The 27,653-nt window shown below is 45.1% G+C and overlaps 2 protein-coding genes across 3 annotated transcripts in view; both read left to right on the top strand.

Annotated features, from left to right (window-relative positions):
• c2cd2l (c2cd2 like) overlaps window positions 1-11,023 on the top strand; it is a 137,636-nt gene extending 126,613 nt beyond the window's left edge. Inside the window, exons 11-14 of one of the 2 annotated variants that reach the window (XM_080214617.1) lie at window positions 2,358-2,450; window positions 2,565-2,698; window positions 5,710-5,995; window positions 6,314-11,023. In XM_080214617.1, coding sequence (XP_080070743.1) covers window positions 2,358-2,450; window positions 2,565-2,698; window positions 5,710-5,995; window positions 6,314-6,543 — 743 coding nt within the window. In that variant the 3' untranslated portion in view covers window positions 6,544-11,023. Of the gene's footprint in view, window positions 1-2,357; window positions 2,451-2,561; window positions 2,699-5,709; window positions 5,996-6,313 lie in introns of both variants that reach the window. The other variant, XM_080214616.1, reaches the window with a different exon arrangement.
• Window positions 11,024-19,303: 8,280 nt separating this feature from the next.
• LOC145359903 (histone H2A-like) lies at window positions 19,304-22,429 on the top strand. Its single transcript, XM_080214746.1, has one exon. The coding sequence runs from the start codon at window positions 19,304-19,306 to the stop codon at window positions 19,754-19,756; it is 453 nt and encodes a 150-aa protein (XP_080070872.1). The 3' UTR covers window positions 19,757-22,429.
• Window positions 22,430-27,653: the final 5,224 nt, after the last annotated feature.

Raw genomic sequence — 27,653 nt, 5'->3', positions numbered from 1 at the left:
ACATCGTTCTTCTAAACTCCAGGGAATGAAGGCCCAATTTACTCAAACATTCATACTCGAAAAGCAAATCTAAAAAACTTCTGTTTTCAAATTCTGGATTGAAGGCCGCGCTGTCCATGAAGCGATCCGACCCCGCAAGCGGCCATCTTTCAGTGTTTAGAAATGCTCGGTACGGATTCCTGCAACTTGACCACAGTTCCCCAAATTGAGAGAGCGCGGTTAACAGGGTTACCTCATTGTCCCATTGCTATAAACTCCATGTGCCTGTGTTTCCATGTGACCAGCGCTTGTTGCAGCCAATTGCAAAGCGGTGACAAAGGGGTGGGATTAAAGTATTGTCCACACAGCCGTGCGGATGTATAGTTGCAGCCACATGGAATTAGGGACAGTGTTTGTGCGGCGCTCAGGAAGAGACTGCCTCAGCAATGGCCTGAATCCAGTGTGTTGTTCTGCAGCTTTCTCCTTGCTCTCACCTCGTGCAAATATATCTATTGTCACAGGTAGAGTTTTGCTTCCACGTAAAAGACACATGACAAAATTATTGTGCAGATAGTTTAGATGAGAATGCAAGACACACTAGGAGCAGCCAAAGGCCAATAAATCTAACACATTTGTCCATTTTTATTCAAACAATCCCAATATTCTTACCAAGTAACTCAATCACTTCTCCAGAAACCTGTCAATGATGTTTCTTGATAATGGAGGGGGGGGACACATTACCTCAGGTTTCCTGCATGTGACTGCAGTTTGCAACCCGTGTAGCTGTTGGAAAGGACAAGGTTAGAATCGGCTAGGAAACATCCCAAGAGCGATTCACCCCCCCCACCCCAACCCCCCACCCCCCCCACCCCAACCCCCCACCCCAACCCCCCACCCTCCCCACCCCCCCACCCCCCAACATTTGCTGTAAAAACTCGCTCCAGAGTCAAACACTGGACAACTGAGGCTCGGATAGTCCAGCGTAGACATGGTGGGCTGAATGGCCTTCTTCCATGCTGGGAAGTTCTATAATTTTAGGGAATTCAACAGTAACAGTTTTACCCAAGGAGTGGTGAAAATAGGGATCCTACCACCACCAGGAATAATTTAAGTGATTAACTTAGATTGATTTAAAGGGAAACTCAATACATATTTGAAATAAAAAAGAAAAGAAGGTCATTGTTGATGAGATGAGCTGAAGTGGAGATGGAAGGGGCTCATGTGGAGGATAAATACTAGTGTGGACCAAATAGGTGTTGGGGACCAGGTCAGAAACTCCAAAGTATATTGTGAAATTAGAGTAGATCCCAACTATTTGTGATTTTGGAATTAGTATGAGGATTAGATGCTTCACTTCAGGTGTGATTCTATTGACCAACTAGGAAGCTTTTATTACAACAAAACTTTACTTAGCAAGACAATTTAACTATAACAAAAATAATTAGCATAACTTTTACCAATTGAAATACTTAAAACATGTCAAGATACAGAATCACAGAAAACTACAGTGCACAAGAGGCCCTTCGGCCCACTGAGTCTGCACCAGCGCATGAAAGGCCCTGACCTGTCCACTTAATCCCACTTGCCAGTACAATTCCTAACTGCTAGTTTATCTCTATTAGTTCCAATTTACGCAATATTCCTCCAGGACTTAAACTCCTCTTCAGAATCAGTTAGCAAAAACACACACAGGCTTACATGGATTGCCAGTCCTCAGCAATTTAAAACCTCTGGAGAGATGTCTGTTTTCTAGCAGGTCCCAGACATCAATCTTGAGAGAGAGAAAGAGAAGAGCTGCTGCTCCTTGCAAAATCCAAACAGAAACTGCCTGCTTTTTCCCTCTGTAGCTCCACCCATTCATCTGACTCCCTCTCATCAATTAACCTAATTGAACCCTACTCAGAAACCCCAGGCAACAACCCAAAAATATAGCAAAACTGCATTAATTCAGATTTTTTTCCACAATAAATTCATTGCATTGTTAATGTAAGCCTACTTGTGACAATAAATAAATAAATAACTCAATCACAAGGATCAGTTATGCTTCTGCATTCTCAGCAGCTGGGCTGCCTGGAGCAGACAATTTGGCACCTTAATCAGAGCTGAAGTTTAAAACTGTCCCTTCACAGGAAACATGACACAAATACTTTTCTTAAAGGCACAGTATCATGACGAAGATGAAATGGCCTGTTTCAGTGCTGCATAATTAGTGTAATTCTACGTAAAGCGGTTCGTCCATCTTTCCGACTGGGTGTCATCATCATTCACTGTGCCCATGGCAGTCACCAACAACTGGAGCTCAAACCCAGCTGCAGCAATAATATTGGGAGCCTCCTGATTACCGTACCAACACCCAATTCTGTCCTTTACACCCGCAGATTCTCCGACACGGTCACCCTCCAAGGTGGAAGTGACAGACAAGAGGTCCATCAAAACGGATGACAGTCCTGTAAATCTGTCTCCGAACAATGGTACGTCCACATGTTCTTTGGGAGAGTGCTGTGCTTGTTTGATTCTTGGGGGGGGTGAGGGTATGTGTGCCTCATGCCGCTGACGATGTTTGTCTCTGTGTGTGTGGCCAGTAGTGGATAATCACCTCGCCAATGGTCTGGATCCGGTGGTGCAGACAGCAATCCGGCAGCTAACCGAATCCGCCAACAAGCCCAGCAAAAAGACACCAACCAAACGCAGCACACTGATTATATCCGGAGTTTCCAAGGTAATCTACAGAATCATGAGAGGTGTGGACAGGGTGGATAGTCAGAGGCTTTTTCCAAGGGGGCACAGGTTCACAGAGAGAGGGTGGAAGTTTTTCATGCAGAGAGTGGCGGGTGCCCGGAACGCAGTGCCAGAGGAGGTGGTGGAAGCAGGCACATAAGCAACAATTAAGTGGCATCTGGATGGGCGCGTGAACAGGGAGGAAATAGAGGGATACGGACCGAGTAAGGGCAGAAGGTTTTTTTCAGTTTAGTTAGGGCATCATGATGCCAGGTTTACAAGGATATGGAATCGCTGGCGTTGGACTGGGATAAGCACAATAAATAATCTCACAACACCAGGTTAAAGTCCAACAGGTTTATTTGGTAGCACGAGCTTTCGGAGCCCTGCCCCTTCATCACTTGATGAAGAGGCAATTCTCCGAAAGCTCGTGCTACCAAATAAACCTGTTGGACTTTAACCTGGTGTTGAGAGATTACTTACTAGGCTTACAGAGGTTTACCAAGGTTTACCAGGCTGATTGCGAGGATGGCGGGACAGATATATGAGGAGAGATTGACTGGGTTAGAATTATTTCCGCTGGAGTTCAGAAAATTAAGGGCCGTGGGGGGGGGGCGCTTCTCACAGAGACTTATAAAATCCTAACAAGGTAGATGCAGGGAGGATGTTCCTGATGGTGGGGGCGTCCACAACCAGGGGTCACAGTCTGAGGATTTGGAGTAGACTATTTAGGACGGAAGTGAGGAGACAATTCCTCTCCTAAGGAGTGCTGAGTCTGTGGAATTCTTTACCACAGGCAGCAGTTGATGCCAAACATTGAATGTATTCAAGAATGTATAGCACTTGGGGCGAATGGGATCAGAGATTATGGGGAAAAAGTAGGATTAGTTGGACAATCAGCCATGATCGTGATGAATGGCGGAGCAGGCTCGAAGGGCCAAATGGCCTCCTCCTGCTCCAATCTTCAATGTTTCTGTGGCCAGCACAGACTTGGAGGGCTGAAGGGCCTGTACCTGTGCTGTACAGTTCTTTGTTTTTGTTGTAATCCTCTGCCTTCCCCTCCCCGGTGCCAGGAACTCTCCCTCTGCTACTGACTGGGCCTGTTCTGCAAATGCTGCTCCTGTACCAGTCCATGGGTGGGTCAGGGAGCAATAATTCAATTAGAGCCTTAGACAGAAGTGATGAGCTGTGAAATTTTAACTGATCAACATAAATTGCAGAACGTGACTGAATTAGTACCGGAACCTGACTAATCAATATATATTTGTGATGATATGTTGCTCCCGTGCTCGTTTCTCATGACATGTCTGAGGATGTAATGTTTCATAAAGGGGAAGGAGAGTACACCATGTGGGCGAGGGTCACTGTAAGGCTAAAAGATGCACTGTATACTGTATTTTTGAAATGTTTGATTGGGTCAGTGAGAGTCCAGGTTGTAGCTGAGATCCTCACTTTGTTTGATTGATGGGCCAAGCAAGAATTCCAGTCACTGTGGCAACCCTGTGCTGTTGAAGAGCGTAAACTTGCAGGGCAATGGGGCAAAGGCAGTATCCCATGGGTGGCACAGTGCTTAGCACTGTTGCTTCACAGTGCCAGGGACTCAGGTTCAATTCCGGCCTCAGGTAGCTGTCTGTGTGGAGTTTGCACATTCGCCCCGTGTCTGCATGGGTTTCCTCCGGGTGCTCCGGTTTCCTCCCATAGTCCAAAGATATGCAAGTTAGGTTGACTGCCCATGCTCAATCGCCCCTCAGTGTCAGGGAGATTAGAAGGATAAATACATGGGGTTGGGGGGACAGGGCCTGGGTGGGATTGTTGCCGGTGCAGACTCAGTGGGCAAAATGGCCTCCTTCCGCACTGTAGGATTCTATAATTTTATGAATGGAACTAATTGGAAGGGTGGAATTTTCAGCCGTTCTTGCCCTGCCGCTGCTGCAAGCGAGCATGGAGAATTTGGTGCTCAACCAAACCTCTGTTCACTACAGCGGGGCCGGAGAGACGTGCTGACATGAAGAGCTGGAAAATTCCAGCCGATAGCTCTCTCAAAGAGACTGATGGGTCGAATGGCCTTGTTTGTGCTGTGCCTTTCTGAGACATATTGATGGAGAAAGAAAGAGCTGAAACCCTTTAATAGAGAGCGAGGGGTCAGATCCAGGAAGTGTAAGTGGTCCTAATTGTAACATTCTTGTGGCACAGCTCCCATTTAATACTTTGCTCTAAGCAAAGATGGTGTAAAAATTTAAACCTTCTGCCAGCAGTTGTCAACTTGAGATCATTCAATTCTTTTAACTGATTGATCACCTTCCTGTATCACGGAAGGAAGCCATTCAGCCCATCATGTTTGCTCGAGTCTCCAAATGCTATCCCTCCTGGTACCCCATAGCCCAACACATTCTTCCTTCCAGATATAAATCCAATTCCCTTTTCAATACCTCGATTGAACCTGTCTCCTTCAAACATTGAGGTGACATAGTGGTTAGCGCTGCTGCCTCACAGCGCCAGGGACACCGGTTCAATTCCCAGCTTAAGTCACTCTGTGCAGAGCCTGCACGTTCTCCCCATGTCTGCGTGGGTTTCCTCCGGGTGCTTCAGTTTCCTCCCACAGTCCAAAAGACGTGCTGGTTAGGTGCATTGGCTGTACTAAATTCTCCCTCAGTGTACCCGAACAGGCGCCGGAGTGTGGCGACTAGGGGATTTTCACAGTAACTTCATTGCAGTGTTAATGTGAGCCTCCTTATGACACTAAAAAAACCTAAACTCCCAAGCAATGCTTTGTAGCTCCCAGCTGCTCAGAGTTCTCTTCACATCTCCATTGCCTGAAGGCAGTGGAAGGAAGGGCTGAGGGTTTTGGAATCAGCCCAGTGGGGAGAATGATCCATTTGTTAGGGGAACTCCTATCGATTTGGTGCTGCTACCCAGCCTAACTCTAAATGCCCAGTGTCCTCTGCCTTATCAGTTGGCCTTTCCTCTGTCTGCCAAGTACCCGCTAACCTCCTGTCTTGCCCTGTGACCTAGGCCCCCATCGACCAGGAGGAATTGGCACTCTCGGTGGGCTACGCTGCCTCTATGGATGCCTCCCTGCAGGGCGAGGCAGGGCTGGCCGCTTTGCCTCACAGCAGTGCTCAGACTGCGCTGGACTCTCCCAAATCCGCCGACTCCCAGAACCAGTGGCAGGTGGTCAACCAGGACTTGGATGAAGCTGCCGTGTCGGATATTTCCGAGCGGCCGTCAGTGGACGATGTCGAATCAGAAACCGGATCGACGGGAGCGCTCGAAACAAGAAGCTTGAAGGATCATAAAGGTTAGAGGAAATTGGTTTCAGCTGTTGTCTTGTGGCTCCTCTCTCAAGGTAGAAACCATGCAATATGTGATATAAATAGCAGACCTTCTATACACTGTTTAATATTTAGGAAATAGGAGCAGGAGTAGGCCATTCAGCCCCTCAAGCCTGCTGCCCCATTCAACCAGATCATCCAACTCAATGTCATTTTCCTTCACAATCCTTGTATCTTTGAAATGTCCTTGCCTGCGCTGCGCCGGTCTTTGCCAATGTTACACCAGGATGTTATTGACGGTATTGCGCTGACTTTAGTTTCCTTTTCCCTTTCTTTCCCCACAGTTGGTTTTCTCCGCAGCGGCACAAAGCTCTTGTTCAGGAGGAAAAACAAGCAGAAGGAGCCCGGTTTCAGCCACTCGCACGACGACCTCTCCAATGTGAGCGACAGCCCCGCCTCTGCACGCAAGAAATCGGGCAGCTTCTCGCGGAAGTTGATCAAGCGTTTCTCCTTCAAGTCCAAGAGCAAGTCGAAGGCCAGCGCCAACGGCAGCACGGCGGCAACCGGGAACTGACTGCGGTGGACCTCCCAGGGAGGGTTGTTGGATAAAAGACCTGGAGGCTGGACTACCTGGGGTAGAGCGACAGGCGACGGAGCACTTGGGCCCCTGTTGGGAAATTTGTTTTTTTGCAGTAATTTATATCCTTCTCAACAACTTTTTCTGCGAAATGAAAGGAGCGCTGCTACCTTCCATCGATCATCGCTTCTGAGAGCCACCGTGCAGTAACGTTCCTCCGGAATTACATCACCCCCATGGAGGAAACCTGAAGCTTTTAACACACTGAAGTTAAAGAGTGACCTTGAGTCAGGACCCGAGACCAAATGCTTCTGTTAGTGACACTCCTTTTTAAGTGTAAATTCTCTATACCCTCCTCACCTCTTTGCCCCCAATCTTATTTATTGAGAATCTATAACAGCACCAGGTTCGGCAGCTGTACACAAGTGTTTTACAAGAGATCCTGTTTCATTGTTTTAACTGGGATGAATGAATTCAGTTCTTTCATTGATTGCTATCTACTCTTTATGTGTTTGCCAATGCGCTACATCGTATTGTTCTTTTGGAAAGTAAATGAGAAGGCAGTTGTAAACTCCTCCACTACTTAAAGAAAGGAACCACCTTGACTCAGTGTTGCCGCACTGCTTGTAGTCCCTGAACGGAAATGGACGGTGTGATGAGTGATTTTTGCAGGACAGCGGGCACTCTCTGTGGGAAGAGGGGGGATAATGACAGCAGGTTGGATATTTTGCCTTTAAGGTGCACTTAGTCTCCCTCCGATTCCCGGGTCTCAATGGCTCAGATCCTCTCCATTTTCCTAAATGTACGTGCAATAGATTTAAGCTGGAATATTGCACCCAATTCTAGACACCGCACCTGAGGAACTCTGTCAAGTCCTTAGCAAGGGAGCAGTGGAGGATTGATGAACAGGCACATTAGTGAGTGGACTTTCATTTTGGGAGAGGCTAAGCAAAGCTGGGTTTTCTCTCCTTGGAGCAGACAAGGTTAAAGGGAAATTTTAATCAAAGTGTTCAAAATTATATGAAGGGTTTTGGGGAGGCTAATCAAATTATTTCCAGTTGTAGAAAGAGGTGATAACCAGAAGACATATTTAAGTTAATTGACAAAAGAATCAGAGGCAAATGAGATTTATTTATTTTTATATGCGGCAATTTGTAGTGAGCTGGAATGCACTATCCAAAAGGGAGGAAACAGATTTCATGGTAATTTTCAGAAGGGAGTTGGATAAGTTGGATGATCTTACAGAGGTTTATAGCATCATAAGGGCATAGGGAAGGTGAATAGTCTTTTCCCCAGCGTAGGGGATCCTAAACAAGAGGGCATAGGTTTAAGGTGAGAGGAGAAAGATTTAAGAGGGACATAAGGGGCAACTTTTTCACACAGAGGGTGGTGTGTCTATGGAATGAGCAGTCAAAGGAGGTTGTTGAGGCAGTTGCAGTTATAACATTTAAGAGACATTTGGACAGGTACGTGGATGAGAAAGCACAGACAAATGGGATTGGTTAAGTTTATGGGCCAAGTGCAGACAAGTGGGATTGGTTAAGTTTAGAAAACCTGGTTGGCATGGACGCGTTGGGTCAAAGGGCCTGTTTCCATGCTGTATATCTCTTATGACTCTTAAGTACAGAAAGGGGGAATAGTGCAGAGAAAGAGCAGAAGGGAGTGAAATTGAATCTAGTTTCTCCTTCAGAGAGCTGGTGGAAGCATAACAATAAGTTTATTTATTAATCACAAGTAGGCTTACATTAACACTGCAATGAAGTTACTGTGAAATTCCCCTAGCTGCCACACTCCAGCACCTGCTCAGGTCAATGTCCTAACCAGCACGACTTTCAGACTGTGGGAGGAAAGCAGAGCACCCGGAGGAAACCCACGCCGATACGGGGGAGAACGTGCAGACTCCACGCAGACAGTGACCCAAGCTGGGAATCGAACCCAGGTCCTGGTGCTGTGAGGCAGCAGTGCTAACCACTGCGCCATCGTGAATGACTTTCTTTGCTGTATCGTTCCCATGATTCTATGCATGCTCCATCGGGGCAAAGAAATACAGAACACCCAACTTATCCCTTAAAGTAAACCACTTCAAAGCATCGTCAGAAAATGCTGGAAAACACACAGCAGGTCGGGCAGCATCAGTGGAGAGAGGAACAGAATGAGCTTTCATCAGCACTCAAAAGGACAAGAGGTCATTTCTCGAAACGTCAGCTCCTTTCCTCTCTCTTCGCATGCCGCTTGACTTGATGAGTGTTCCAATCATTTTCTCTTTCTATTATTTCAGATTTCCAACATCCACAGCATCTTGCCTTTTGTCAAATCGCCATCCACAGGATGGAGACTTGAGTAATGGGTTAGAGTTTGATGTGAAAGCTAAGCTAATCACAATCAACCGAGATGAAATGTACCTGGTTTGCCCAATACCACTGCCACGGCACAGCTTTTTGATTATATTCACAATGGCAACCTTCAGTGAAGAAGCTATGTTATTTGAGGAATGATGTCATACATGTGTGTAGATTTATGGGGATTTGGAGGGGTCTAACCAGGCATGCTAGGTACCACTGTCTGTAAATTAAAACCCTGCCTAGATCTTTGCAGCATGCTAGCCCCTTGTGACTTAACACAAGTAACTTACAGAACCATTTCAGTCCAGTACTTAGGGGATAGAATCGTGGAAGATATAGTATTTAGTTTTTTTTTAATTACTGCTTTATAACGGTGGCACAGTGGTTAGCACCACTGCCTCACATCGCCAGGGACCCTGGTTCAATTCCCGGCTTGGGTCACTGCCTGTGCGGAGTCTGCACATTCTCCCCATGTCTGCATGAGTTTCCTCTGAGCGCTCCGGTTTCCTTGCAAGGTCCAAAAGATGTGCTGGTTAGGTGAGTGGCCATTCTAAATTTCTCCTCAGTGTACCCAAACAGGCGGCGGAGTGTGGCGACAAGGGGATTTTCTCAGTAACTTCATTGTAGCATTAATGTAAGCCTATGTGTGTTTAAGAAATAAATAAACTTATCAATATCATCACTATTTTATACTTAAGATAACATTTAGCCCTGTCCACATAATTGTGGTTAGGTGTTTGAAAATCAAGCTGTAATCCAGAAATGACTTGGTCCCAGGCATCCCAGAATGGAGAGCTTCATAGAATCCCTACAGTTTTAAAGTTTATTTATTAGTGTCACAAGAAGGCTTGCATTAACATTGCAATGAAATTACTGTGAAAATCCCTCGGTGCAGAAGTAAACCATTCGGCAATGATTTGTACCAACACTCGGAAAGAGCATCCCATCCAGGCCCTCCCTTCCGCCCCATCCTCATAACCCCATGGCTGATCCATCTAACCCGCACATCTTTGGATTGTGGGAGGAAACTGGAGCACCCAGGGAAAACTCACGCAGATACAGGGAGAACGTGCAAATTCCACGCAGACAGTAACCCAAGCCGGGGATCGAACCCGAGTCCCTGGCGCTGGAGGCTGCAGTGCCACCGTGCCTGCCTGAATATTTAGGTTACAATGTTTCTTGTTCACTGGGTTCAGAGAGATTTCCTATGTAGAGAGAGAGGGTGAATTGAGAGTCAAGGTTCTGAAAGTTTTGCCTGTATAATGATGTGAAGGCGGACAATAGAACTGTCCTCTTAGCCATGGGCCCCAATATGTCACTGACGCCTTGGGAGATGGTTATACAAAAATTGTTAACAGGATTTACGAACTGGATGCTCACCTGCAGATGCATTTCTAGCTTTTGTTTTCCAGATACACATTGAGGCATCTCAATGACTGTTGTAATGAGGGTGGAGCCCTTGTTCAAAGAGATGTTTGTAGATGGTTCTTTGTGAAATATGAGTGTAAAAAGTTTATTGTACATAGTAAATTTTAATCTAGTGTCTGGGAGAGGATGGTGAAGGGGGAACACCCGGGAATGGTTATATTTATGATGTGAAATTGTTTTAGCATCCACAGACAGTTACTTCACAGCCGCAGGTAACACTCCACAAATCACTGACAGCCTTTTTGTTTTTAGTCTGTGTTGATGCTTGGAATGAATGGGATGGAATCGGTGCTGGGAATGTGTCCAGAACTCTGGCTCCGAGGTTTGTTTAATCAAAAACCCTCGTAAACCCACCAGCCGAATGTCTGCAGGGAAGCAAGGGTCAGATAAAAAGACTCGAGGTCATTTGTTTGCCTTTTCAAACGTGACTGAACATTGTGCTCGACATCTGAACTACCGAGACGTGGAAGCGGAGAACTGCGATGAGTTTGAAAGGTCACACAGTAGCTGCTATTGAGTTTCAGAGCACTTACCTGCTGCTATGAAAGGCAACGTCTAATCCTAATAGAAATACTCTATTTGAAGAGAGAACACACTGCAAATGGCGTGTAGACATTTTCCCGTAGAGTTATGTGCTGCACTGTCCTGAATGCTACTTTAAACCCAGACTCCAAAGAGAGCACACGCATCTTCAGTCACCTTGGAAATAAAAATTGATTTTAAAAAACTGGATGTTTAATTGAGAATCGGATCATTTTTCTGAATGTTTGTGTTTACAGTTGACCATCAGATGAGGGAACAAGAATAGGGCATTCAGGTTTTTTTTCTTTTATTCGTTCACTGGCTAGGTCAGCATTTATTGCCCATCTCTGAGGGCATTAAGAGTCAACCATGTTGCTGTGGGCCTGGAGCCACATGTAGGCCGGACCAGGTAAGGACAGCAGATCTCCTTCCCTCAAGCGCATTGGTGAACCAGATGGGTTTTTACGACAATGGACAATGGTTTAGCGATCATCATTAGATTCTTAATTCCAGATATTTACTCATTTCACCATCTGCCACAGTGGGATTCGAACCCAGGTCCCCAGAGCATTATCCTGGGCCTCTGGCTTACTAGTTCAGCAACAATTCCACTATGCCACTGCCTCAACCAATTCAGTGTGATCATGGCAGATTGAGGACATTCACTCATAATGAATCTGGCATGTCTCACAGGTCCTTCCTTAGCTGTAAGGATGGAACTGTTATTTAGATTGCTAAAGCTGTCTATCTTGTGGGTCACCAGGTAGATTGGGTTGGAGTGCAACTTGTCTGCTGAGCCCCAGTGTGTTGGTGCAGTGTGCTCACTCCCCTCCCACCCTCGCGAACATGCTGAGGAACCAGGATTGACATTTTGCTGGAAATTCTGTTTATTTTTTTCACACACATCATTCTCCTGAGAAATGTTCTGTGTCATGGGCCTTGATCTGACTGCTGGTGATACCAGCACAAGATAGGGGTCAATATTGTCATAGAGTGAAACCAATAATAGTGAATTAACAGCCTGCCTTTTACGCTTAATCAAAACATCAATGTGATTACACAGATATAAAAGAAATAATGATCTATAAAAAGTTGTATCAAGTTAGACCATATCTGGAGCACTGTGTACAGTTCTGGTCCCCATTGTTATAAATAACATATAGAGAAACTAAAGAGGCTTCAAAGAAAGTTGACAAGGATGATACTAGGAATGTCGCGATTTATCCATCAAGATAGGATACAAGGAATGTCGGGATATCTCCATCGGGAGAGGATACCAGGAATGTCGGGATATTCCCAGTGGGATAAGACACCAGGAATGTGGGGATATGCCATTGGGATAGAATACCAGGAATGTTGTACACCGAGCAGGGTAGGAAACCAGGAATGTGGGAATATTTCTAGCAGGATACGATACCAGGAATGTGGGGGTATATGCATCAGGATAGGATACCAGGAATGTTGTGGTATTCCCAGTGCGATAGGACACCAGGAATGTGGGGATATTTCCAATGGGATAGGATACTAGGAAGTGAATTTTATAGTGCATTTAAGGAGAGACTAAGTAAATGAGGGAAGAAGGAAATAAAAGTTTTATGTTGATAGCTTTAGATGAGGGAAGACTGAAGAGGCTCGAGAGGAACAGAAACACTGGCATGATCAAGCTAGTCTGCCTCATATCCTCAGTAATACAATCCAATATAATGTGCAAATCAGGTGTTAATTTATAACCACCCACTAATGAAAGTTAAAATGACCCATAAAGTGTGATGATCCACTATCTCTGTTAATTTATCCATTCTGAACAAATGGGCTAGTGCTGGAATTAAAAATCACATAAGGTGCATTATCACAAGTGTTAATTCATTGTAAGAAAAACCTGGATAACATTATTAATTCTGCCACCAGTAACAGCAGTGAGAGATTCCACACAACACCAGCCACCTTCCCTTTAAAGATTCCAACAAAAGGTGTTTGAACAGCAGTGTTAATTAAACCTTGGTTTTGATATGATTTTCACATGTTGTCCTCTATTTTTCTTTCAATGCCTTTCCAGTCCGTCTCTCGGTAGTTCTTTTTGACCATGGCACTTCATTAGTCATTCCCCATTGGGAGTCACATGACCGGTGCAGTCACTGTCTTGTTCATGGAGCCCGAGACTATGGTGTGAATTTTGAGTGAATCTCATAGGGCTTTGATGCAAAACATTGGGTCGTAATGTGTGGACAACCTACAGTGAGGTCTGACTGTGATAGAAGCTCACCTGGGTTCCTGACTCAAAACGTTGGCTCTAATCTCTCTCCACAGATGCTATCATGATGGCTAGAATCATTGAATCCCTAAAATACAGCAGGAGGCCATTCAGCCCATTGAGTCTGTACCAACCACAATCCCACCCTTATCCTTGGTTTTGATATGCAATTCACATGCCCCTATCCCCTTAATCCCATGTATTTACACTGCCATGCCCCCCGACACACTAGGGTCCATTTAGCATGGCCAATCCACCTAACCCACAGATCTTTGGACTGTGGGAGGAAAACCACACAGACACAGGGAGAAAGTGCAAACTCCACACAGTCACCAAGGCCTGAATTGAACCTGGCTCCTTGGCACCGTGAGGCAGCAGTGCTAACCACTGTGCCAACATGCCACCCTAATTACTGCTGTCTCACTGCACCAGGAACTCGGGTTCGATTCCCGGCTTGGGTCCCTGTCTGTGCGGAGTCTGCCTGTTCTCCCCGTGTCTGTGTGAGTTTCCTCTGAGTTCTTCAGTTTTATCCCACGTTCCTGAAAGACGTGCTGGTTAGGTTCATTCACCATGATAAATTCTCCCTCAGTGTACCCGAACAGGCGCCAGAGTGTGCCAACTAGAGGGATTTTCACAGTAATTCAGTTGCAGTGTTAATGTATACCTACTTGTGACAATAATAACTTTAAACCTGCTGAACTTTTCCAGCATTTTCTGTTTTTGTTTCAGATTCCAGCATCCGCAGTATTTTGCCTTCATTTTTGGTTCGACGCTCTCTTAGTCTCAGAGGAATTTTTGTGTTGGTGATAGTACAGGATTTGAAGGAATCTTATGTTCCGACACAACACGTAGGCTCCAGTCTGTAGATGTGTCACTGTATATAGCACAGCTGTATTTTAAGCTTCTAAATAGGATACCTTCCAACAAGCCTATTGGGAGAAGTTTATGTGTGTTGGCCTGTGCATCAGCAAAACACAAAGGGACATCCTGGAGTTGATCACTGATATCGAAAAACATCTTTTGTTACATCTGAATTTTATTGGTTTTAAACAAGATAGGTTCTGTGGCCACATCAGATATAATCTGTTTTAATTGTTCCCTGTCCTGGTGGGGGGGTGGGGTTGGGAGGGGATGGGGGTGGTGTTCGCATGTCCATGATATGTGTGTGTGTGTGTGTGTCGGTGTGTGCGAATCTGTTCATGTCCAAGCCTCATTATAATTTGGTTAGCACTGCTGTATTACAGCACCAGGGACCTGAGTTCCATTGGGTGACTGTGTGGAGTTTGCGAAATCTCCCTGTGTCCGTGTGGGTTTCCTCCGGCTCTCCGGTTTCCTCCCACAATCCAAAGATGTGCAGATTAGGTGGATCAGCCATGGTAAATGCGCAGGGTTATTGAGTGGGACGGTAGATAAGATGCTTTTTCAAAGAGTCAGTGCAGACTTGACGGGCCGAATGGGCTCTTTCTGCACTGTAAGGATCCTATGATTAATTTTTCGGTAGACTTTGAGGCGGAGAGAATTCTCTTTTTTAGTCACCCTGATATCGCTGTAGACATAACACCTGAGAGCAAGAGACAGACTCCTCCCAGAATCTTATCATTGCCACTCTGAGCAGATCACAAGGAGTTATCCAACACAATGCTGAACTGAGATGCTCCCTTCAATAGTTTCCTACCACATCTGGAGAGGTCCCTGGGACTGACTCGACATAGGGAGAACTTTCACTTACTGACCCTGCACTGCATTGGGAGTAGACCGTTATGTGTTTTTTAGCGCCAGGCCAATTAATGATCAGGTGGTGCACTTACCATTCAATGAGATACATTGCAGGCTTGCTCCTGAGATGGAGGGTTAATCTGATAGTCTCTGTCAATGCTACAATTGTAATCCCACCACCCGATAGGAGCTGATGAGGTAGGAGCAAGATAAAGTGCCCCCTGGACACTGTTTAAAGAATATAAAGATAGAAAGAGGCTGGCTTCATGGAGAGAATATTGTGAGGCTGCCTCCTCTCACTGGCTGTGCTTTGGCTACCACAGCGGACCTGCCTGTCAGCTCAGGACAGCTTCCTTAATAGTCCCCTTAATTATCTTTATTGGCTACCTACTACTTGCGGCGTAGATTGTCATGAAACTAGATGACCATCACTAATTGCCATTGAACTGAGTGGTTTGCTAGGCTGTTTCAGGGAGCAGTTAAGAGTCAACAACATTGCTGTGAGTTTGGCGTCATGTAGGCCAGGCAAGGATGGCAGATTTCCTTCCCTAAAGGACATTCATAAATCAGATGTGCTTTCACAATCGATGATGGTTTAATACCCCCCCTCTCCTTCCCAGCCTTTTTGAAAATGGTTCGGTATTGGAACTGCCCTGCTATTCCAAGTGGTAAGCACAGACCCCAGTCCAACGCCGGCATCTCCACATCATAATGTAAGTCTACTTGTCACTAATAAATAAATAAATACTAACTGCCACGATGGGATTCGAACCCACATCCCCAGAGCATTGGCCTGAACCAATTATGAATCCAGTCGCATTACCATTCCGCCACCATCTTGCAGCAATATAGTGCAGTGGATATCATCATCCCTGCCTGTGGGCTCAAGTCACATTCCAGAAACTTGATGGCCAAGGGATGTGCTTTACAAACAAGTTGGGTATCAACTGTAAATCCTTCCACAATGAGTGGGAGAGATTCCTGATCAGCCGTAAGATGGAAAGAAAATTGAAGCCTCAATCATAACGATACCGAACGCCGGACATTCATAGCTTGCCACAGCAACTCTGACTCCTTGGTGGGGAGCACCGGACAGCCACTGTGGATCAGATCGGTGCCAACGGCATGGTGTTTGATTCCCTGCAGGGTGGATTTGGGAGTTGCCTGATAGAGATCAGAGCATTGTGGGTCAGACCTGCACAAAAACTGCAATGGAACCAGAAGCTGGAAGGAGAATGGGGAGGGACAACCTCCTCTCACAATGAATAAAAATATGAAGTTTATTTATTAGTCATGAATAGGCTTACATTAACACTGCAATGTGAAAATCCCTCTGGCACCTGTTCAGGTACACCGCAGGAGAATTTGGCATGGCCAATGCACCTGGCCAGCACGTCTTTCAGACTGTGGGAGGAAACCGGAGCACCTGGAGGAAACTCAGGTAGACACAGGGAGAACGTGCAGACTCCGTACAGACAGTGACCCAAGCTGGGAATCGAACGCGGGTTCCTGGTGCTGTGAGGCAGCAGTGCTAACCACTGTGCCATTCTCTATCTTACAAACATCTAACAAACATGGCTTGCACAGAAGTTACAAATAGCTTGGGAGTTTGTGACATGACTCGCAAATGGCCATGTTATTTTTTGACTATTGGGGGCGGGGGATTTGCATTGAAAATGTTTTATTATTTTTCTTCGAGTGGGTGATGCAGTTATGACATTATGCAAATCTGTGTAAATTGAACAGATTTGCCTTTTTAAGGTGATGAATAATGATGGGCAGCGTTGCACGGATGCACAGTGGTTAGCACTGCTTCCTAATGGCGCCAAGGACCCGGGTTTAATTCCGGCCTTGTGTGACTGTCTCTGCTGAGTTTGCACATCCTGTGTCTGCGTAAATTTCTTCCGGATACTTTGGTTTCCTCCCACAGTCCAAAGATGTGCAGGTTAGATTAATTAGCCATGCTAAACTGCCTTAATGCCCCATGATGTGTAGATTAGAGGGTAACTACTGGGATAGGGTCTAGGGAAGTTGCTCTGTTGGAGATGTGCTGCAAACTCGATGGACTGAATGGCCTTCTTCTGCACTGTAGGGACTCTATGAATAAGATCCAAACAACATTTACTTCTTAAAGGTGCCTTTCTGCAGCAGTAATAAAACTAAAATATTCAAAACCTTCATTTTCTATGAATTCATTTCCTATGGGTGTTTTTTTTCTCTCTGCAGCTAGAACTCTTGTGCAAAATTAACTAGTTAGTTCTGTTTTGATGTTGTAGCTCTTATAATCGTTGTGTGGTTTTAACTGCACACCTGCCAGCCACCCACATCCCACCATCTGCAAACTTGAGCTGATCTGAAACTCCGCCACTTGCTTCCTAACTCACACCGAGTCCCATTCACCCATCAACCCTGCTTGCTCTGACTGACATTTGCTTCCGGTTCAGCAATGCCTCGATTTTAAAATTCTGATCCCTTGTTTTCAGGTCTGTGCCCGTACTTCTGATCTATCCCAGGCGTACAATCTTTCGAGCAGCCCCTGCTTTAAATTGCTCTGGTGGCCATGGCTCCATAGAATAAATAGAACGCTACAGTGCAGAAGGAGGTCATTAGACCCATCAAGTCTGCACTGACTCTCTGACAGAGTACCTTAGCCAGGCCCTCTCCCCTGCCCTATCCCTGTAACTCCGCACATTTACCATGGTGAATCCATCTAACCTTCAGATCTTTAGACAGCAAGGGGCAATTTAGCATGGTTAATCCACATAACCTGCACATCATTGGAGTGTGGGAGCACCCAGAGGAAATCCATGCATACATAGAACATAGAAAAACTACAGCACAAACAGACCCTTCGGCCCACAAGTGGCACCGATCATATCCCTACCTACTAGGCTTACCTATAACCCATACACGGGGAGAATGTGCAGATTCCACACAGATAGTGACCCAAGACCGAAATTGAACCCGGATCCCTAAGCGCTGTGAAGCAGCAGTGGTTGCCACTGTGCCATCCTTCAGTTGCCTGAACCCTAAACTCTAGGGATGGAATTTACCCGTCCCACCCACTACGGGAATCATAGCGGGCGGGACAGGACCATGCAAAGGTCCATTGACCTCGGGCGCGAATTTCCAGTCTGGGGGCGAGGGCACTCGGAAAATCTCACCTGGGGAATCCCCTCCCAGTCTGATCCACCTCTCCATCCTTTAAGCTGTTGTTTAAAATTGATCTCTTCAACCCAAGCTTTTAGACCCAGTGTCTCCTTATGTGGTTAAGTGTCATTTTTATTTTTTTAAAACTTTGTAAGGCTCCTGGATGGAGGTTTGAAGTTCATGGCGTCATATCAGTGTACGTTGTTGTTATTAAACAATAACACGCACTCTGAAATGAACAAGTTACAGCAATAGCCATTAAGCCTTTCTACCACCGGTGTTTATATCCTATATGATGCAATTACAGCATCTCATTGTTCTCCTTATAAAGGCTGCTCCCTCTGCTTGTAATAAGAAATCAAACATATTGCTGGATGTTAAGTTGCTATTGGTGTCACAGCTCAAACAAGTGATGGAGTCGCCCCTGGGCATTTATTAAAATTAAATGTTTTTCCCAGACTCAGGATGAGATTTGCTACAAGTAAAATTTTAAACCAAAACTTGCTACAATTAGAAGTTGTATCTTTCTATCTCACCTGCATCTTTCTTTTTATCTGGGGGATATTTTCTTCCGTTTATAGAAAGGCAATTACTATTTTCAGTTAATGTTCTGATGAGACACAGAAAAATTAATTCTAAAATAAAAGGGACAAGTTTTATTTCCTCCCGCTTTAATCAAAGCGCGCCTTTTTCCATTCAGAAAATTTGAAGGGGGGGACGGGCAGCGGGAACGTCTGCCATTGGCCAGCGGCTGTTTGAAGCATCCAATCACAGCTCCCCCGGCTCAGATTTGACAGAAGTGAGGATGAACCAATCAGAGAGAAGGCAGTGGCGGGGACGTGCTAATGGAAGGGGGTGCGATGAGGGGGCGGGGCCGATAGGGAGGGGGCGGGCGCTGGGGATCAGCTTTAATTGACGTGGTGGGAAGCCAATGGAAGAGGCAAGGCGCTAGTGGGAATGAGCCAATAGGGGAAGAAGGCGGGTTGTGGGCGGGCTGGGCTTCGATTGACGTCATAGCAGACCAATTAGACACACGGCGGGAATCCAAATGGGCCAATGGAAGAGGAGGGGAATGTAGGGACGGGCTGAACTTTGAGTGACGTGAGTATAGACCAATAGAGAGTAGGGCGCTTGTGTAAGCGAACCAATGCGAGAGGAAATGGGCGGAGGGATCGTCTGGGCTGTGATTGACGTGGATATAAGCCAATCGGAGTGAAGGCGGGAATGGACAGAGCCCAATGGGGGAAGGGGGCGGGAATGGGGACGGGCCAATGGGAAGGGGCGCTCTGAGTGGGCGGGATATATAAAGCGGGGGCGGGCGGGAGGCCGCCATTTTGAAGGGGTGAAGATGTCTGGCAGAGGGAAGAGCAGCACTGGCGGCAAAGCTCGCGCCAAGGCCAAGACGCGGTCGTCGCGGGCCGGCCTGCAGTTCCCGGTCGGTCGGGTGCACCGCCTGCTCCGCAAAGGTAACTACGCTGACCGGGTGGGGGCCGGCGCGCCCGTCTACCTGGCGGCCGTGCTGGAGTACCTGACGGCCGAGATCCTGGAGCTGGCCGGCAACGCGGCCCGCGACAACAAGAAGTCCCGCATCATCCCCCGCCACCTGCAGCTGGCCATCCGCAACGACGAGGAGCTCAACAAGCTGCTGGGAGGGGTGACCATCGCCCAGGGCGGCGTCCTGCCCAACATCCAGGCCGTGCTGCTGCCCAAGAAGTCCGGCTCGGGCCCGGCCGCCGGCACCGGGGGAGGAGGCGGCAAGAGTGGCGGCAAGAAGAGTTCGCAGCAGTCGCAGGAGTTCTAGATGTTCCCCTCTCGTCCCGTCCCTCCCTTCCTCTCCAAACAGTAAGAAAATCATGAGATGGACATTGAGACTTTGAACAAATACCCCCTTCCTTCCTGGCCCTTCTCAGGGCCCCCCCACATGGACACAGGGGACCCCTGGCCTCCTCTCCACATTCCCCTCTTTGTTGTCAAACAAGCCCCCCTCCGTCTTGTTGTTTTATCCTTTTTTGAAGGACATTTTCATTGCATTGCTGTTTTTTTTGTGGGGGTCTTTATCAATTGTGTGGTACAGATCACTGATAGAGTCCACCAAACTCAGGCAAGAAGCCTTGTGCTTGGCACAGTAGTTAGCATTGCTGCCTTGTGGTCAATTACCTTATGGCCTCCATCAAAACCAAGCAAGAAGCCTCAGGGGGTCTATCAGTTGTGGTTTAGATCACTGATAGAGCCCCACCAAAGCCAGGCAAGAAACCCTATAGATGGCAGCGTGGTCAGTATCTTGTGTGGGTTATGTCACTGATAGATAACTGATACGAGTTCACCAAAGCCAGTCAAGAAGCCCTATGGGTGGCACACTAACCCTCACTATTGCCACTTGGTAGTAACTACCACTTGGGTGGGGGAGTGGTCTGTATCTGTTGTGGGGGTTAGGTTGCTGATAGACCCCACCAAAGCCAGGCAAGAAACCCTGTGGGTGGTGCTGTGGTTAGCACTGATGCCTCAAGGGAATCTATCAGTAAGGTTATTGATCCTCTCCCAAAACCAGGCAAGAAGCCCTTAGGGGAACAGCTACCTAAGCTGGTTTTGGAAGGAGTCAATGGAAAGTGTTCCTTGTGTTACTCCAGGGATAGATAGTATTTCTGATCTTTACTTCCTAGATTAAAGTCATAGGTCAGAGGCTCAGCCTCTGCTGAGTTGCCTGTAATGTGAAAAGTGCTCTTTTTAGCCCTGGGGTGACACAGTAGTTAGCACTGCTGTCTCAGTACTAGGGATCTGGGCTTGGGTCAGTGTGTGGAGTCTGCACAACTTCCTGTGGGTTTCCTCCCACAGTTCAAAGATATGCTGGTTAGGTGCATTGGCCATGCTAAATTCTCCCTTAGTGTACCCAAACAGGTGCTGGAGTGTGGCAGCTAGGGGATTTTCACAACAAATTATTGCTGTTGCTGTAAGCACGCTTGTCACGAGTCCAATAAATAAGTCCAAACCTTATAGCAGCCCCAAATCAAGAAACATCTGAGGTTTGGCCGTTTTTCATTGGGTTCCTTATCTGATTTTTTTCAGTTGCTGGTTTATAAGGGGTCATCAGTTGTGAGGCTTGGGTTTGCTACAAAGGTTGGTCCTTTTCTTGGGTTTCTTGCCTTTCCCTTGGGATAACTTGCCTATCAGTTTAGCCTGCTGCAAAATTTGTTTTTATTTTCCTTGGTTTCTTCCTTTTTTTGGGGGGGGGGGGTCTATATGTGGGGTGGGTCATTTTTTATTTTTGTACCCCAGGAAGTGGGTGAGAAACCTTCAGACACTTAAGCAGAAAAAGATGAAACTTCATAGTAGACCCAAATCAGGAAATATGCAAAGTTTGATCTTATTTTCTTAGACCCTGAAAAAGATGCCCTAAGGAAATGAGAAACAAACTGTACTGGACCTATCCCACACAACTGAAAGATCAGATGAGGAGCCCAATGAATGGTTTGTTGGTTTGGGTTTGCTGTGAAGTTTGTCTTTTTGGGCTTGTCTGATTTTTTTTTTGCGGGGGAGTAATTGGTTAGTAATGTGGATTGGGCATGCCATGAAGTTTGGCCTTTTTTATTTTCATAGGTTTCTTGTCTGATTTTCTTCTGGGGTTGGGATGGTTATCAGTTATAATGGTTGAGTATGCCATGAGACTGGTCTTTTTTATTTTTGGGCTTCTTGCCTTTTTTTTGGGGGATGCATTTATCAGTTGTGTGGGTTGGGTCTGCTACAAAGTTGTTTTTTATATTAAGTTTACTTTTGCAATGGGTGGGTTATGTTGTTCCTACTTGTCTTTTTGCTGCAGACTTTCTGACATTCACCAGGTGTGAAGTTAGTTTCCTTTGCCTTTTGGGTTTCAAAGGGAAAATTTAAAATTGGCTGTAAGCAACTCCAGTCATGTTACAGTCTTCACAAGTTCATCAAAGCAGTTCTTCAGATTGTTCAAGATGCGATTCAAAGAACTTGTAACAAAATGTACTGTCCTGATAATTGTAGCCTGAAGTTCAGTAAATGGGTTGCATAACCTCAACTGTAACTGTTCCTTAAATAACTTTTTTCTCTGACAAATGTGGTGCTACCTCAAGTATCCAGCTACACTTGTTACATTTGAGGTTTCCTATATAATGTCAAGATTAATGTGCTCTGGTTTACCCTTGAGCAAGGGTTTAGATTTCCAACCATGTATTACATTTATTCAAGATGAGGGGCAAGAGTTGTTTTGAAAACCAAGTAAGCTGCCTTTTTAAAGTGGGTTTATGCAGCTGGCATTTTGTAGACTTCGGCAAGTGAATTGTACAATGATATTTTGGAAACTTGTTTGAACTGACTTTAGATACAACAGTAGCATTCCATGTACATAAGTAAAATGACTTTTCTGGTCTGCTGTTGGCCTTGATTTGGCTGGGTGAGAGAAGATTTTAGTCAATTCAGAATAAAGATTACCTATTTACTTTTTGGAATTGAATCTGTGTTCTGTTTTGTTTCAGTTACCCTTAAGTGACAGTGTACGTCACAGTAGACCCCATGTTGCACCCAACCATTTTGCCTCAAAAGTACAGTTCTTGTAGGACTCCCATGTTCCAGTGTGAAATTACCTTGCCTATCATTTAGGATCCAGTGCATTGACCTTCAGGAAAGGAAATTCAGTGTCGATAATAATAACCATAGGTTGAGCAGTTAATTTCCTTTCTCCTAAAGAGTCTGAGTATAAACAAAATTCTTGAACTTAGGTCAGGCAGCATCCCCAGAGAGTGGGTCAGTTACTGTTTCAGATTGCTCTCTTCAGAATAGAAGCTACTTCCCATTGATGCTGCCTTGTGCTGTTTCCAGCATCTGTGGTATTTATTAGGCATTGCTATTCTCTGCCTAACATTAAATTAGTTTTTCTTGTACCATCACCTCATGGCAGCAGAATTTTTGTTTCTTATCAACTTTTTGCTCAGTAATTATACCATCTTTTTCTTCCTCTGCATTACTAAATTGCTTTGGCACAAATTTATATCAACCTTTCCATCTGGAGATTCTTCTTGCAATTGTAAAACAAAATCAGCTTTGTAGGAGTTAATACTTCTCTTTGAAATTGGACAGTGTCATATGCAGTAGCAAGGTGGGGATTTTGCACTTTAACACTAAAAGGACTTTTTATTCATTTATGGGACATGGGGATCACTGGCTGGTCAACATTTATTGCTCATCCCTAGTTGCCCTTAAAGGTGGTGAGCTGCCTTGAATTGCTGTAGTCCATTTTGTGGGTTGACCAACAATGCTGTAGGGGAGGGGATTCTAGGATTTTGACCTGGTGACTGAAGGAATGGTATATTTCAAGTCAGGATGGTGAGTGGCTTGGAAGGGAACTTGCATTTGGAAGGATGTATTAATAATGAGGAAGAGAAACACATCACTGAGGTGACTAATGCTTATCCATCACTATATTAATAGGGCATCTTGGGAATTTGCAATCCGGAGTTGTTTTGGTAGCAAGTTACAATATTAAGCACTCTAAATCTAAAGTTAACATTGATTCCATACAACCATTCTACAATTCTGAAAAGGTCATGTGGACTTGAAACATCAACTTTGTTTCTCTCCACGGATGCTGTCAAACCTTGAGTTTATCCAGCATTTGTTTCTATTTCAAGATTTCCAGCATTGCAATGTTTTGCCTTTATATGATGCCTTCATTGTGTTTGCTATCCACAGCAGTAGGCATTGCCCGAGTTTTTTCAAACTTGTCAAAGTTCATAAATGAAGACCTGGTCACTGAAATTTGTTTCCCTATTTTAGGTACTATAGTTCAGGTCAGAAATTCAATGTAGCATGTCTGAATCATAAGTTTTGCACCCAGAATTTGACTGGGATAAACAGCTAAGTTTCCAATGACCCACTAGAAGTTTTTATCAAGTTTATTTAAGAATCTAGTTAACATGCATTAAGAAAAATAGAACTTGCCAGTTGTGAACAAAACAACCATTATAATGACACCCTTAACAAATACATCTAATAATTCCAATCAGACAATCGTCTCAGCTTTAATACAAAAAGACATGATCACATGATGCTGGACTTGAGACTTTTGGATGAAACTTGCAGTGTTCTGGATAGACTCAAGAGCTTCCCAGAACACCAGGAATTCTAGCCAAGTAACACCAACAGCTGATTTTCTTTCTCTCCTTCCCCCACCCCCAAACCTTAAAGGCAAGATGAACAGGCCCTTTTGCCTCCAAGCCTGCACTGACTGGTGCCCAACTTAACTAAAACCCCCGACACTTCTGGGGCCCATATCCCTCTTTCCCATCCTATTCACGTACTTGTCAAGCAGCCCCTGGAAGTCACTAACATATCTGCTTCCAGTACCTACCTAACAATGAGTTTCAGGCACACTTTCAGTTTCACTGTGTTTAAAAAAAAAACTGCCTTATACAGCTTTAAACCTTGCCCCTTGCACCTTAAACCTATGCCGTCCAGTAATTGACTCTTCCACCCTGAAAAGAAGCTGACTATCTGTCCATGCCCCTCATAACCTTGTAGGCTTCCCCTAAACTTCTGCTTCAGTGAGAACAAACCAAGTTTCTCCAACCTTTCATAGCAATGCCCTCCATACCAGGCAACATCCTGGTAAATCTATCTTCTCCAAAGTCTCCATCTTGTAATGTGGTGACCAAAATTGAACACTATTCCAAGTGTGGCCTAAGGTTCTATGAAGCTGCAACATGACTTGCCAATTTTTTAACGCAATACCTGGCCAATGAAGGTAAGCATGCTGTATGCCTTCTTGACTACCTTCTGTACCTGCATTGCCACTTTCAGTGACCTGTAGATGGAGATTCCTTTGCCTTGAGTTTTGCTATTTACTGTATATTTCCTATCTGTATTAGATATTCCATTACCTCATTTGCCCAGATTAAACTCTCATCTACCATCTCCCTGCCCAAGTCTCCAATTAATCAATATTCTGCTATATCCTCTAATTGTCCTCATTGCTATCTGCAAATCCATCAACCTTTGTTGTCTGCAAACTTACTAATCAATCTAGTTGCATTTTCCTCAATCATTTATATATTACAAACAAGGTCCTAGCACAGATCCCTGAGGAACACCACTTGTCACAGCCCTGTATTAGAAATGCACCCTTCTACTGCTACCCACCGTTGTCTTTAACAGCCAGTTTTGTATCCACCTTGCTGTCTCATCTCTGATGTGACTTCACCTTCTGCACCAGTCTGCTATGAAGGACCTTGTCAAAGGCCTTACTAAAGTCCATGTAGACATCATCCACTGCCCTACCCTCATCAATCATCTTCATCACTTCCTCTCAAAACTTGATCAACTTTGAGACGCAACCTTCCCTTTACAAAATCATGTTGCCTCTCACTAATATGATCACTTATTTCCAAGTGGGAATAAATCATGATTGAAGAATCCTCTCCAATAAGACCTTGCTTTCAGCTAACAAGCAGAATTTCTAAAACCAGGGAAAGAATCTTTTCAACTTGATGCCCATTCTAAAACTATAAACATCTCCAACTGAAAACAAGAACCAGGTTTTCTGTTTAACAATGCAGAGTCATTAACATCCCAGTAAAAATGAACAAAACCCCTTTAAACTGCAATAAAAAGACTTAACGTGGCAACAATAAGGAACACAAACTGAAAAGGTTTGCTTACCTTTTGGTATCAATGGGTGCTATTCTGATTGGCGGTTGGTAACTAGTGGAGTGCCGCAGGGATTGGTGCTGGGGCCTCAGCTATTTACCATTTATATAGATGATCTGGTGGAGGGGGCTGTGTAGGGTGACGAAATTTGCTGATGACACAGATGAGTGGAAAAGCAAGTTGTGCAGAGGGTGTGGAAAGTGCAGAGGGACCTGGATAGGCTGGGCGAGGACCTGGCAGATGGAGTACAATGTTAGCAAGTGTGAGGTTATCCACTTTGGCAGGAATAATAGGAGGGATTACTATTTAAAGGGCGAAAAGCTGCAGCATGTTACGGTGCAGAGGGACCTGGGGGTCCTTGTGCATGAGTCGCAAAAACCCAGTCTGCAGGTGCAGCAGGTGATCAAGAAGGTGAATGGGATGCTGGCCTTTATAGCGAGGGGGATAGAATATAAAAGCAGAGAGGTTTTGCTGCAACTGTACAGGGCATTGGTGAGGCTGCAGCTGGCATACCGTGTGCTGTTTTGGTAGCCGCACTTGCACAAGGATATTTTGGCCTCGGAGGGAGTGCTCATACTGGAGATGAGGGGGTTAGACTATGAAGAGCGACTAAATAGACTGGGTCTGTACTCCGAGTTTAGAAGGATGAGGGGGGAATCTTATAGAGACGTATAAGATAATGAAAGGGGTGGATAGGGTACAGGTAGAGAGATTCTTCCTGCTCAGAAAGGACAACAGGACTAGAGGGCACAGCCTCAAGATAAGGGGGGGAGCAGTTTAGAACAGAGTTGAGGAGGAACTTCTTCACTCAAAGGGTGGTGAATCTCTGGAATTCTCTGCCTGTTGAAGTGCTGGAGGTTACCTGGCTAAATATATTTAAGACATGGGTAGATAGGTTTTTGGCAGACAAGGATATTAAGGGTTATGGGGAGAAAGCGGGAAAGTGGAACTGAGCCACTTCAGATCAGCCATGATCTTATTGAATGGCGGGGCAGGCTCAAAGGGCTAGATGGCCTACTCTTGCTCCTACTTATGTTCTTACAATTGCAGACTACGTAATTTTAAAAAACACTTTAAAGATATAGTAGTGTCACTTTCTCTTCTCCGTCTTCCCCAAACCCCCATAAGAAAAAGTAACCATAAAATTCAAAGATGGTTTTGTTTTTCAAATCATTTCAATTTCATTCTACTGGAACCCTACCAAAAAATACACATTTTACAAAAATTGAAACACAAGTATAATATAGTCCATTCCAGTCCTTGTCCACTATTGAACAGCCCTCATCGCATTCATGATAAATTGCTTCATCTCTGAACATTCCCCCTTAGTTCTTAATCCTGCATTGATTCCAAGTCCAAAGTCAGTTTGTTATTGCAATGATAAACTAGCTCTGGTAATGTCCTCAGAATTGGGCAGGATAGCACATTACATGTGTGTAGTCAGGGCCATTCAGAAAGGTAATTTTATCAGTTCCATTTCTTGTTCATTGGCCTGATCTCCTCTGCCAAGCAATTCGATTCCTTTGTTTGCTCTAGATCTACATCAATTTCTGCATACTGTTTGGCAAAGACACGCAGCGGATTGTTCTCTTTGATGTCAGAACCCATTTCGACCATCATGCGACACCAGTTACGCTGATGTGAAAATAATGTATTCAAACAACAGCTGTGTACAGTGCTGTTTCGCTGAGCATCCACATTGCCAACTGGTGTTATTTTAGATGATGGTACAATTTTGGCAAACAGTCTGATCTCATTGCCCTTTCCTTTTGATCCACATTAATACGATAGTTTCACTCAATCTCCTTTTTGAGATCACACATCCATTGATTCATTCACACTTTCCTCTAATGGAGATGTTTAGGCAATTTGAATGACTTGGGAATGTGTGCCAAAACAGTCAACTTACCTTGTATCTCTCCACACATGTTCTTTCTTCACATTATTGTCCATTAGCTGGTTCTCCTTTTCCACCTCCGCCAATTTTGCATGATTGATCGAGGACTGACGGCTGCTGCATCTCAGACTGAATAGAC

This window comes from Carcharhinus amblyrhynchos, chromosome 29 (genome assembly GCF_965287045.1).
Source record: "Carcharhinus amblyrhynchos chromosome 29, sCarAmb.v2.hapA, whole genome shotgun sequence".
In the NCBI taxonomy this organism is placed as follows: Eukaryota; Metazoa; Chordata; class Chondrichthyes; order Carcharhiniformes; family Carcharhinidae; genus Carcharhinus; species Carcharhinus amblyrhynchos.
The sequence above is the reverse complement of the archived record's forward strand: the minus strand, read 5'-3'. Positions and strand labels throughout refer to the sequence as shown.

Coding starts and splice junctions, on each gene's coding strand:
- LOC145359903 (XM_080214746.1), top strand. CDS start 19,304: ATGTCTGGCAGAGGGAAGAGCAGCACTGGCGGCAAAGCTCGCGCCAAG.